Source organism: Alnus glutinosa, chromosome 6 (genome assembly GCF_958979055.1).
Source record: "Alnus glutinosa chromosome 6, dhAlnGlut1.1, whole genome shotgun sequence".
NCBI classification, from domain to species: Eukaryota; Viridiplantae; Streptophyta; class Magnoliopsida; order Fagales; family Betulaceae; genus Alnus; species Alnus glutinosa.
In genome coordinates this window covers 28,738,194-28,751,948 of record NC_084891.1, presented here as the reverse complement: position 1 = coordinate 28,751,948, position 13,755 = coordinate 28,738,194, and the positions used below count along the sequence as shown (strand labels likewise).

Below are 13,755 nucleotides of genomic sequence, written 5' to 3'. Positions count from 1 at the left end.
TCTTTAAAAATACACTTAAAAAGAGAAGAAATTTCGTTAGAAATATATTCTTTGTATTTCTCCTTAAAATTCAATCTATGTTAACATGGGTTTGTCATTCTTGTGTCTCTGTTGACCTGTAGATATGCATTTTCCTGTGTTGTTTGGCTTTTTTATGGTTCTGTTTCTATTCTAATCATGGTTGAGGTTATTGGCTCTGATTTAGTTTTGGAATGTCCCAAATTCATCTTGATCATAAAACAGTTTATCAGTTTCTACCTTTTCAATATTATAAATAACAATTCACCAGTGTTTTGAAGATTTAACAATGGGTGGCATATGGATTTGCATATTTTCACTCAATAATGAATTGCCCAGTCTCAAGTTAGGCCTTTTCAACTACAACAAAACTTGCTTGTTGCTTGCCCTATATGTTCTAACTGTAATTTTTTTTTCTTGCTTTCCCCTAGTCCAACCCAAAAAAGGGTTTTTCTTCTTCTTAGTATATCTTGCTTTTGTAATACAGAAAGGATAACTGCTATATTAAAGCTGTCATGTATTAATGTATTGTTATTCAATATATTGTAGCGAGAGTTCCTTTTATGCCAATAAACCCCCTCAGGGGAGTGGGGGGTCATTTATATTTCACATTGTTAATTTGTGAAAAGGAATTTATTTTTGCTGCAGGGATCGATGTGATTTTTTCTAACATTATTCATTTACATAAGCAGACAGCGTGTTTATAGTTTTAGAGATATTCTTTTGGCATTCCAGTTAAAGAACATTATTGTTTTCGCAACTTGCTCCTTTTTTTTTCTATGCTAATTATAAATGGGGTTAAATACTGTAACCTAATATTGTCATTGTACACTGCAGCACCATCGGTACTTCCTGCGGTCACAATCGACGAACTGCAAGGTATGGAGCTTGTTAAAACCTCTAATCTCTACAGTCGTTCCCTATATTCATGTTGTTACATATTTTTATTCTGAATATTCCTACAATTGCTCAAACTGTTTATAATTAAATAGATGTCGTTTTTCACATCCCCACGGAAGTCTCCTCGAAAACACCCAGAACCCTCCCCGTCCCTTTATAAGCCCCCCAAAGCGATATGGACCCCCGATACAGAGTTGGCTTTGGTGTGCTCCCTCATGGAACTTACCCAAAAAGGGATTTGGCCGTCTTACGCGAGACATCTGGGCACCATCACTGAGCATTTTAACAATGTCATTCAAATGGAAGGGTTCCATTACACCCAGAAACAAGTTGGCAAGAAGATAGATAAATTCAAGGCCGACTGGAAGGATTTCAGTGAACTCCTCGATGGCAGTGTCGTCACCGGAGCTGGTTGGGACGATGTGAAGAATACGTTGTCACTAGAGGAACACCAATGGGACCAACTGAAAGCGGTATATCTCTCGATTTCATATATATAATTACAATCACTAGAGATATTGAAAAATGAAAATATTGTCATTTTCGTATATTACTTACCAATGCAGTTCAATTATACTTACCACGTTAATAAAATTCTGTTGTTTGAATAATATATTTATGAACTTTAATTGTTGTTGTATCTTCTGTTGTTTGAATAATCTGTCTAATTTTCAAGAAAATAAAAATAAAAACAAAAGACAAAACAAAAAAATCAGTATGTATTCTGATGCGGTAGCTATGGATGAAAAATTGGGTTCAATTGATTTGAACAGAAATTATAAATGAGTTTTAATTTATCAATGTTTCATTTTATTTCTGTTTTATATAACGTATTAATTATGTTTAGGTAATTTTTTATTACTATTTTAAACTTTTGACAACCTCAATTACCATGTTCTGCAGCAACACGGGCCTCACAAGTTTTTCAGATTCAAGAAGGGTGGACCCCCAAACTACGCCAAACTGAATCTCCTCTTCACGGGGACTCGGGCTACAGGGCAGTTTAGGCACGCTAGCACCATGGAACCGTCGGACGATCGCAATGTCACTGTCATTGACCTCAATAACATCTCACCGGCTGTAATTGACCTGACAGGGCCGCAAAGGCTTCCACCGCGTGTTCACCGGAGCAAAGGTAAGAGGGCAGCGTCCCCGACAAGCAATTCACCAATGTCGAGCAAGAGGGGGTCCAAGGGTGAAGAAATTATGGTTGGTCTGACGAACACTTTCTATCAGATCAGGGACCAACTTCAGAGTACTATGATCAGAAGCTCGACATCCAGTTCTATTGCGAACGCCGGTCTCAACACCGGCGAACCTCGAGATTGGGTGGTTGAGGCAATGACCCTGATAAACACACTGTCCGCTGATATGGCTTTGTCTACACATGCGGTCCGCAATGCGTGTACAGCATTGAAGACACCTCATGAGGCGAAGATCTTTGTCCTCATGTCCGAACCAGTTCAGAGGGACTGACTGATGGGTTTCGTTTCTAATGATGACGATTGATAGTGGACTGTATTAATGTTTTCTAGTACTAGACCTCGGATATTTAAGTTTACATTTATGAACGAACTTCTGACTGTTTTTAAATATGATATTAAAATTAAATGTTTGCAGTGTAAGGATGAATAGGTTCATCATAACTAGTTTTTAGAGCTCTAACGCAGGTGATATAATCCAACGAAATTGTATTCAACATGGATGGCGGTGGAACCTCTGGTATGAACTCAGACAACGAGAACTGGGGTGATACACCCGACTACCCTCAATATTGCGCATCTAAGGTACCTGACCATGAGGATGACGAGGAAACAAACATGGGTCCATACTATGCTGAGATCTTGGATCTTCTCGATAGGCTGTTCAGAGTGATTGAAGAACTTCACTTTAACATACAACAAGCTTCTCAAGTTGTGCGTATTCCGCAGCGAACGTCCCTTCTGACGGGCCATATGTGGGTGCATTGGGTCTTGACGAACCCCAACCCCAATACATGCTATGAGCGATTCCGGATGTTCCCCTGCACCTTCATGAAACTATGCAGCACATTAAAAAATAATTGTTATTTGGGAAATAGCCGATATGTTAAGATCACAGAGAAAGTAGCCGCCTTTCTCTTAGTTATTTGCCAGGCGCACTCGCAGAGGAGTGTGGCAGACAGGCTGCAAAGATCGACTCACACCATCAGCACATACGTTGGGCAAGTATGCAAAGCCCTATGTAGATTGGGCAATACGCTAATACAACCATGTGCCACAAAGATGCCTCACCCCTACGTCGCCCGTGACAGGCGATACTACCCTTGGTTTAAGGTACGCAACCTTCTCAGGTTTTTCGCTAAGTATATTCCTACATTTGCTCCAATTGATGTTATTCCTCTGTCCATTTTTATTTTAATTTCAGGACTGCATAGGTGCCATTGATGGCACACATGTAATGGCATGCGTAACCAATCACAACGTAGTGCCATTTATTAGTCGTAAAAAAACCCCAACACAGAATGTTATGTGCGTTACGGACTTTGACCTTTGCTTCACGTTCGTATGTAGTGGGTGGGAGGGCAGTGCGCACGACTCCCGAGTTTTCACTTCCACTATAAACGATCCTGTGATGCGCTTCCCAACACCGACGGAAGGTTCTATTAAATCATCACAACTTGTTCATCCAAATTTAATCCTAATGTACTTTTTATATAACGGAATGCTCAAATTGCTCGGCTAACTGTGCAGGCTATTATTATCTGGTGGATTCTGGATATGCTTGCTCGAAGGGGTTCTTGCCCCCGTATCGCAACGAATGATACCACCTACAAAACTTTCGTGACAGTGGAGCCCGACCTCGGGGCCAAAAGGAGATGTTTAACCATAGACACTCGTCACTACGATCAGTGGTTGAACGTACTTTTGAGATTTGGAAGAATCGGTTCCGGATTTTAGATAACATGCCACATTACGAAATCCCGGCTCAACGTTTAATTGTGATTGCATGTTGCACAGTCAACAACTTTATCCGCAAGGACTGTGCAGACATTGATCCATTATTTAGAACTGCTTTGCAAGAGATGTATGGTGAACGTTGGATCGATGTATCGCAAAGAGCCGTTATGCCAGGACTATCGTACGTATCACCTGGACAACGCCCTGATCAATCACAGGCAGGCGCAACGTATATGGGGATGTACCGGAATTCAATGTGTTATGACATGTGGCGCGCGGTTAATGGCGATTAAACCAATATTGTAACTTTGTATCTTATATTGAACTGTCAACTACTACTTTTATTTATATTTGTATGGGGCTGCATTAATGGAAATGATGGTTATTAAAAATTTCAAAGTCGGTAAATTTCAGTGGTATGTTTGGTGTAAGCTGATATATCACATTTTGATTAATGTGAGTTAAATGTATGCATGTGTATCACATTAATGTAATTACCAAACTTCATTAAAAAGATAACCCTAAATACATAATAAAACGTTTTACAGCATAATTTTTTTGTAGTTCAAAAGCCGATACATGTTGCACTACGGGTTTACATTTTATACATTTTGTTTCTATTAACATCATTTTAGCATTAAGTAACTAACTCTCGAACCACTGAAACCACTGATATACAGTACAAGGACGAAAACAATCACGAAGAAGGCAGCCCAAAACATCTTCCTGTTGCTGTCACACAGACCCAACTCAGACCGAATCTTAGCATATAGTTCCTGGTTTCTGGATAGCATCAAGTTCTCAAGTCTGACCATATCAACCGATATCCTATTCTCAAGTCTCCCTATGTCGGCCTGCCTCCCATCCTCCATGCGTTTCAAATATTCCACAAAGTTCTTCTCGTACGTACTCATCTCGTTGTCAGCCCACTGGAAAAAATCACAGTCCCCATCTTCCTGCGTGGACTTTTAAGAATTAGTCGTAAAACTAGTAACGCACAAATAAAACACAAAATAACATAATAGCACTTACCTTATACTTAACACCTCCATACCACTTTCTTGTGGGGTTCGAACTAGTCCATGAGTGCCTTACACGTGCACGCACTCCACAGTAGCACAACGGAGGTGGTTTCGACGCAGAACTATTGGCCGACATATTTTCTGGGCCTACGCAAGAGATGGGTTTAAAATATAAATAGACTGTAGCAAATTCCACAAGTGAACAGATAGAGGATTCCCTATATTTGTTTGACTTGACATTTTGAATGGCCTATATATATATATATATATATATATATATATATATATATATAAAAGCGAGGTTGCACTTAGATTAATTTTTTGGAAGTGGTGTTTGTGTATATAATCTGTTTTCCAGTTTGTCAGGAATCTAAACTCATAGACATAGTACAGTTGTCGTTCTAATAGCAGTTCGAGGGTAATTAGGACGTTGTATCAAACGTTGACAAGCTTTAGTTATGAGTTATAATTGGCATCGGCTAGAGAAAGGGATGAGGTTAGCATCTTCTACTTCTTTGTTCTTATGTTCTAACTTATCTGTATAAATATGTAGTCCATCTCTTGTTATAGATACTGTTATTATCATCGTAAACATATTTCTCAAGCTCAAAGGATTTTGTATGTGTCTGGAAGGCACTATTTCCGCATCTTGCAAATATTTTGTTGCTTAATTACGGGACCTAATTAACTAGATTTGTCATCAAAATTTACAAACCTTCTTTATCATGGTACTTACTGTGATTTTAACCACTATTTATATATATATAGATAGTTCAAATCCAAATCCATCCGGAAAAGGCCCAATTAACTTATATTGGGAAAAAGCCCCTGCAACCTCGGAAAATTACAAAAATTCCCAAACAGCAACAACCACGAATTCGGTTCGGCAGTTCTGAAACAAACTCTAGGCTTCAACAAAACCCAACCTTCAATTGTCACTCGGAAGAGAGAAATAGACTTATCCAGTTCCTTAGCTACCAACCGCTCAAACAAGAAATAGGACAAATAGGAACAAACCAATAATCCAAAAACAAGAGAGTGAAAATACAAATTACCAACCCAGAAGCAAAAACAGCCAAGCAAATTAGGGGAAAAAAGAAACGCATTTATAACAATTTGAAGACAACCCAGAAGCAAATCAGCAAATAAAATAAATGCCCATCCCAAAACACGAATCACAGGAAGAAAAATACTGTATGAGGAGCTCGATCATCAAAGGGAAAACCACAAAAGCCCAAATCAACCTTCAATATTCGGGGACGAAGCCTAGGAAAACAACGCATTCGGTAGATCTGAAACTAAGGAGAATACGATATCGAACCAGTATTTGAGGAAAGTATAGAAGCTTACCTCGACGTTCTTGGTGCTGTCTTACGGGCTATCGCCAACCGGGACCTTGTGGGGGACGTGGATGGAGTGTCGGAATGAGTTGTTGAAACGGAATATCGGCTTGGCGCTGGTGAGGGATGCTCGGCAGTTCACGGGCTTTTCCACGGGGAGTGTTAGGGTTTCAAGTGGTAGAGCATCTTAGGTTTTAGGGCTTGAAGAAGAGGAATCCCTTTCAGAGGGAGATGCCCGTGAAGAGTGGAAGAAGAAATGGTCGTCGACTGAGACACTGAATTCGTTTAAGTTTTTGCCAAAAGAAGAGTGAGGGCAAAAAAAGAAAAAGGGTAAAATGGGAAAATCCAAGTGCCAGACAGTCGCTTTTGAAATCCTGCATTAGTACAGTTTTACTGTAGAGGGGAGGGGGGGTTTGGGGAAAAGATGTTGCCAAACCGGGCCAATCATCTGGGATGTTTTCGTTTTGTCGGTGAATTTCTCATTTCTGTTGCTTTCTTAAGCTAATGGCAGTTATATGTGCAATTTTGATGCAATTCTCTTTTTGGGAAGGGCCGTGAAATGGGGCTCCTGAGTTCTGTGTTTGAGAATCCAACATCTTAATAGACAATGTTATGCATGCCTCTACTAATGTGATTTAGCCGTCTTAAATGTTGGAATCTTTTGAAGCCTGCGAATTGATAAGAAACCTTTCTCGAAGTTCAGAAGTTCTCTAACGAGACTCTCCAATGCTTGCTGTAATTCTCCTTGGTTGTTCCATGGTTTGTCTTCGATACCGTAAACCAGCCCGAAAACGGTTTTCCCAATATCCTAACAAGTGACTGCACTTCTGTATGAATTGCGGGCCCTTTTGTTGGAGTTAGAATCTAAGAACTGATCAACTCTCTCTCCCTCTCTAGTTAGGCAAACATGGGTGTGTTAATCTCAGTCACTATCAAATTTAATTGTGTAGTAGTGAGTAATGTGGTCAATGTTATATGAGCTTATGTGGTAGTTCACTTAATACTTTTATGTCAAATACAAATTAAATTTAATTATTTAATGGTTGATGTAGTAAGTATCATATGTATTTAATCATTCTCTTGTGGATGTACCGATTTACAATAAGCTTCATAAGGTTTAAAAAATGGTTTAAAACTCTACGTAGTAGTAAGCATAAATGACAAACAACTTTCCATCCCAAACTTTCATTTAATTTTTTTACCAAAAATTGTCATAATGCCACATTAACAACAATAATAATACATGTGTTCCCTCCACTATATATATATATATATATATATATATATATATATATATATATATATATATTGAAAAGTTTGTAGGTGGTCGGACCATCCAAATTAGTCAAAGGGAGTAGTCGAATCTTCAATAACTATTTCGGTCAAAATTTCAAATGGAAGTTTGAGACAGTTATTTGTTATTTATGCTTATTACCACGTAGAGTTTTAAGTTGTTTTTTAAACCTTACAGAGCTTCTTGTAAATTAGTGCAATTATGTGAACTGATTTTTTTTATTTTTTTTTTTATTTTATTTATTTTTTTTCTGAATTCGTTTGTAAGAAATTTATAATAAAAAATTGTAATATTTCTGACGATCAAATCAATAACCCTATGTGGGCAGCACCGGCCCAGCTTCAGTCTAAGCCCAATACAGGGCAAGTGCCAAGGCCAGGCTGGCTCCGGTGCATATGTTAAGCCCAAATACAAGCTTACGGCCTACACTGTCCAGCAAATAAAATAAAAAAAGAGCAAAAACAAATACACCTCGATGGTCGTTCCGTCAACTTGTCTATCCAAAACCGATAGGAGTACTTTTTTATTCTTATTAGTTTTTGGGAATCCAAACTGAAATTCCATCTGGATACATTTAGCTTTTGCAGCGGTTGGGAGGACTGAAGCACCATCTAACGGCCACCGATGGCGGACACTTCAGAAATTGATCCCGACCTTGTTCGTTCGTACAAATTCCCTGAGGTATGTCTCTTCTCGATCCCTCCGAATTGGTTTGGTTTTCTTGAAGATTGTTTGCTTGTTGCTTAATATTTCTTTTTACTTTGTTGCACATGTGGGATCGATGGACCTCAGACGACATTCACCTACACCGAAAGGTGAAGTTCAACTGTAACAGTTCTAAGCGTTTGTGATGTTTATCATTTCTTTGCGATTGGCATGTTGATGGTATATTTCTTTGTGATCAGAGATGTAGTGCTCTATGCGTTGGGCGTTGGAGCGTGCGCACGGGACGCCGTTGATGCGGACGAGCTTAAGTATGTTCACCATGAAGATGGGCAACAATTTGTTCAGGTATTGTTAATTTATCCACTATTGAACTAAACTAGTGCTTTCCAGTTATTTTCCTATGAAATTGAATATATATTATTGTTATTATCACGACTATCATAGATTGATTTTGTTGCTAAGTTATGAAGAGTGTGTTTGGCCCAGGATTTCGCAGGTCTTTTTTTAAACAAAATCGCGAAAAGTGTTTCTACTGGGAGTCCATTAAAAAAATTATATGTATTTTCAAAATCGCGTGATTTTAAATGCCGAACTCTTATCAAACGTTTAATTGTATTTTGAAAAATTACGTTTTCAATAACTGCGTTTTGAAATCGTTATTTTTTAAAACCAAACAGACACTTAGCATGTTGTTGGTTATTATATAGTTATGATATATATCTTTCTTTGTAGGTCTTGCCAACATTTGCTGCTCTACTTTCGCAAGGATCAATTGGTTTTGATCTGCCAGGCTTGCAGTAAGTACTAATTGCATCTGAGAAATTGGAAGGTTTCGCTTTACATGTTTCGAATGTAAAATCAACTTTTTGAGTGATTCAGTATTCTCCTTGTACAGTTTCTAGCGTTTTTGGTACGTGGAGGAAAACTAATGGACATTTCTGGTTTTTCCTTGCTACCAGATTCAATCCACGTCTTCTACTGCATGGACAGCAATACATCGAATTACACAAGCCGTTTCCTTCAAGTGGTTGTGTATGATTTCTGACTATGACTTGAAGCTGTTAATGATGCTTCATAATATTCCTGAATGTGTAGTACTTTTGGCTTCCTTCTGTCTGGTCCCATGTGATCCGACTCTAGAATTTGGTATAATACGGAATTTGGTGGAAATTAAGCCTCTCTCGTTCCTGTTGGGTCTAGATAGTGTGTCCACACAAAATGTTGATAGTTTGTCTTTTATTAGCTATCTACTACAAATTGTAAAATCTTCATTAGTTTTTTTTCCTTGTTATTTCTTTTCCGGTTGTTTCCTTAAGATTATATTGAATTTCGTACGTTACTATATTATTGATGCAGATATACAATAAAGTCAGTCTTGCAGGATTGCATGATAAAGGTCTGTATGTTAGCGGAAACATTACTAATTTAGCAAGTGTGTGTGTGTGTGTGGTTTGTATGAATAAGGAGTTGGCCATCTTAAATATGCTCCCGTGCTGTTTATCAGAATTCTTCTATATGAAGTGAGAAATAAAGGTGTGCTTGAGAGAATAGCTGATACTTTTTGTAGCTTCTCTCTTCCTCCCCCTCCCCCCCCCCCCCCCCCCCCCCCCCCTCTTTTATTTTGGTTAAAGAATGTAGTGGTGGTTTCGTAAGTAGTGATCTAGGGACTTCTTCCTTGTTTTAATTCTGTTTAGGTAAAGCAGCCATTCTTGAGATCGAGGCAAAAAGCTATGAGAAAGAGTCTGGTGAATTATTTTGCATGAACCGGTAAGTTCTCTTTAAACATCCGGTCAACTCTCCTGTGCAAGTGACTCAGCTAGAATATTCCTTTGCAGGATGACTTTTTTTCTGCGGGGTGCTGGTGGCTTCTCAAAATCATCTCAGCCGTATTCCTACACAAACTATTCATCCAACAAGGTTTCAGCTGTTGAAATCCCAAAAAGTCAACCATTTATGGTGTTTGAAGATTGTACTCAACCATCTCAGGCATGTATCTTTGATTTCATTATTGCTGGAACTGGAGCTGCATAATGGCTGATTATTAATACCTTGGTTTTGTTTTAGTTTATATGCTATAAATTTTGTCAAATCCATTATTCTGAATGTGGAGAGAGATTTATATAATAATGCTATTTTAGTTTTGTTATGCAGGCATTGCTGTATAGGCTCGCTGGTGACTATAATCCTTTGCATTCAGATCCTATGGTTGCAAAAATTGCAGGGTTGGTACTTCGATAGTCCCCTTAATTGCATAACTGATCTTTTATTCAAGTTTTGCTTTCAATTTGGAACTGGTTTTTACACTCACCATTATGATCTTGTTTTTGTCTTTTTGGCTGGGTTTGGACTTCAAAGAAAGCAAATTAACAACGAAATATTTGTTATCTTTATTAGCCAGAAAATCTAGCTGGACTTCAATCTTCAATCACATGAATCAAACCTGCGAAGTTGGTCTCAACCACTCCAGGGACCATTTACGCAGTCAACTAGTGTTCTACATTTATAACTTATTGAAAGACATTAGGTCTATATCAATAGGAACTAAGTTCACTATTTACTTGTTCGAATCCAATTTTGTCTACCTGATCATTAAAGAGTGTGATTGGAGAAATTATGCATCCACATGGCATTTGAATGAGCCTGTTTCTGTTGTACACTTGAGGGTTTTATTGGGATTTATGAGTTGACTTTCTAGCGTGGTTCACCGTCATTTTGTGGTCACGCAAAATATCCAAATGAACCCTGAAGTGTTGTGTTTACCTAACTTCTTTCGTTCTAACATTTTGTGTAGATTCTCACGCCCAATATTGCATGGGTTATGCACACTCGGGTTTGCAGTAAGGGCAATCATTAAATGTATCTGCCGAGGAGACCCAAACTTGGTCAAAAGCATATCAGCACGGTTCCTTTTACATGTGTACCCTTGAGAAACTTTGATCACTGAAATGTGGCTTGAAGACTTAAGGTAGAACCTTTTTTGTGCCATTCATGAGAACATGATTTTTTTTTTCCTCTTTTGGTAACCAGCATGGATTCAAATATTAACTTCTATGAGTCTTCTATCTAAATGCATGGGGAAGTGTGATCATTGTTGAAATCTGCAGGGTTATATATCAGGTGAAGGTGAAAGAAAGAAACCGGGCTGTGCTATCTGGCTATGTGGATGTCCATCGTTTAACTCCAGCATTGTAAATTAGTTTAGTGGATAATAAACATACAGACCTTTGATTCTATTTCCATGTGGTCAAAATAATATGTTCTGGAGTTTGCTGTCGGGATACGAGCGGGATAAAAGCCTAATACTGTTGTTTATAATAGTATGCAAGAAAGAGCCTTTGATAATCTGAGGGCACTCATTTGTCATGAGTTTTTCTCATCTCTTAAAATTAGTGTTTAAAGTTCAATTCCGATCCTCTTCCACAAGTGGCTACGCAAATCATGTCTGTATTTGATCTGTTCATGCCCTTACTGATTTGATTATATAATCTTCATTTTCGTGTGAAAAATGCTACATGTATTTAAACTTTTACAAAGGGTATCCGTAGCATTTCTTTTTATTAATTGTTTTGATTATCTCAAATGAATAAGCTCCACATCAGTTGATAAGATTTCTTTTGTAAAAGTTTAAAGTACATGTAATATTTCTCTTTTTGTATATGATTGATCCAACTACAACCCTCTCAAGTCCAAGTCATACACGGGGCTTGGATTAAAAGGCCCATCCACAAAAGGCCTTCTCGGTGATAAGGCCCACAATGCATGCCCGTTTCGGCTTAATATTTCTGGGGTCCTCTTCTCCATTTGCGGGCCCTCAAAGTAGGAGCTTTGATCCTGTCAAAATATCACATGAGAAATTCCATCCTCAAGTATGAAACTCATTTTGGCTAAAGCTTATAAAACGTACAAGATTTTGGGCAAACAACTTAATTCTATTGAACATCATGGTGAGTGTGTGGTGAGATACTTCCCGTGCTTGATATGGTCGGGAAAAATAAAAAATTAAAAAAAACTCAACTTTTACAAAATAAAACGTTTTTCATTGTAAAGTTATTTTAATAAATCTAGTGAATTTGATTCTTATCACGAATGTTATAAATCTAGTGGTTCGATACCTTGGTGTTCCCTTATCACCAAAAGGTTGACAACTGCAGATTGTGAGAGTCTAGTTGCTAGGATTTCTGGCCGAATCGACTTCTGGCTTCAACTCATCAATTCAATTCTTTTGTAGCCTTCAAGTGTATTGGTCCAAAATTTTCATTCTTCCAAAGAAAGTCATTCATTTGTTGGAGCAGAAATTTAATAGATTTCGTTGGAATGGAAAATATGTAAAAGTTAAGGCCAAAGTTTCTTGGGACAAGGTGTGTGCTCCTAAGAAGAATAGGGCTTAGGTATCAAAAAATTGGAGGTGTGGAATCAAGCTTTTATGCTGGTTCATATTTGGAACTTGTTTGCTAGAGCCGGATCCATTTGGGTGGCTTGGGTTGAGAGGAAAAAGTATTTGGCAAATACCTATTCCCCATACTAGTTCTTGGAGTTGGAGGAAGATACTTAAGCTAAGGCCTATTGCTAAGAAATTTCTCAGTTTCAAGGTTGGTGATGGCTACAAAATTTTCCTATGGTATGATTCATGGCACCCGGTTGGTTACTATTGGTCCTAAATTGTCCTCTATTATTAGGCATGGTGAGTGGTATTGGTCCAATGGCCGATCTGACAGTTTGGTGGAGATTCAAAGTAGATTGCATGAAGTTAATCTTGGGTCTGAAAATGTTCTTATATGGAATTCCAGAAGTAGTATTTTTTCTTGCTCTGAAACTTGGGAAAGGTTAAGGGTGAAGCTTCCTATTGTGGATTGGCATGACATAGTTTGGTTCCCCTTAGCTATTCCGAGACACTCTTTCATTCTTTGGTTGGCATTTGGAGAAGCTCTCACCACCAGAGAAAAGCTGATGATGTGGGGCTTTAATTGCTCTAGTGGTTGTTTATTTTGTCATGGTCACATGGAAAATAAAGAGCACATGTTCTTTAGGTGCAGCTTTAGTCGCTGAATTTGGCGTGCTCTTATGCACGATTCCTGGGTTGTCAATCCGTGAAGTGGTTTCAAGCTGAAGTTAGTGGAAAAAGCTTGTTTTCTGTTATTTGTAAACTTTGTTTTGGGGCTACTGTGTACCACTTTTGGAGACATAGGAATGATCTTCTTCATGGAAACATTCCTCGATCTGAAGAAGGCATTATTGCTCAGATCAAGTGGCAAGTGAGGACTAGACTCTTGGCTAAAGGGAAAGTAAAGATTGTGGGGAGCAATATTGGGACTGTTCATTCTTGGAATCTGCAGAATTTGATTTAGTAGTGTTTGTTTTAGCTGCTGGTCTGTGTGGTTGTGTTTCTGTCTAGTAGCAGATTGTGTATTGTGTTTGTAGTTTGTTTGTTTGTTTGTTTATTATTGATGTGGTATTTTGCAAATTGTGTAATCTGCTTTTTTGGATATTCTTTTCGCGAGGGGGGGGGGGTCTTGTCCTCATCTAGATTCTGGAATCCAGATTTTTCTTAGAGTGTATTGTCGTATTGACTCTTTGTT

At 38.3% G+C, this 13,755-nt stretch overlaps 1 protein-coding gene across 1 annotated transcript; it reads left to right on the top strand.

Moving 5' to 3' along the window:
• Positions 1 to 7,991: 7,991 nt before the first annotated feature.
• LOC133871236 (enoyl-CoA hydratase 2, peroxisomal-like) lies at positions 7,992 to 11,586 on the top strand. Its single transcript, XM_062308635.1, has 11 exons — positions 7,992 to 8,194; positions 8,306 to 8,328; positions 8,419 to 8,524; positions 8,912 to 8,976; positions 9,139 to 9,211; positions 9,536 to 9,575; positions 9,874 to 9,946; positions 10,015 to 10,165; positions 10,331 to 10,401; positions 10,971 to 11,144; positions 11,284 to 11,586. Exons 1-10 carry the CDS (start codon positions 8,138 to 8,140, stop codon positions 11,104 to 11,106), a joined length of 795 nt encoding a protein of 264 aa, XP_062164619.1. The 5' UTR covers positions 7,992 to 8,137; the 3' UTR covers positions 11,107 to 11,144; positions 11,284 to 11,586.
• The last annotated feature ends 2,169 nt before the right edge of the window (positions 11,587 to 13,755 follow it).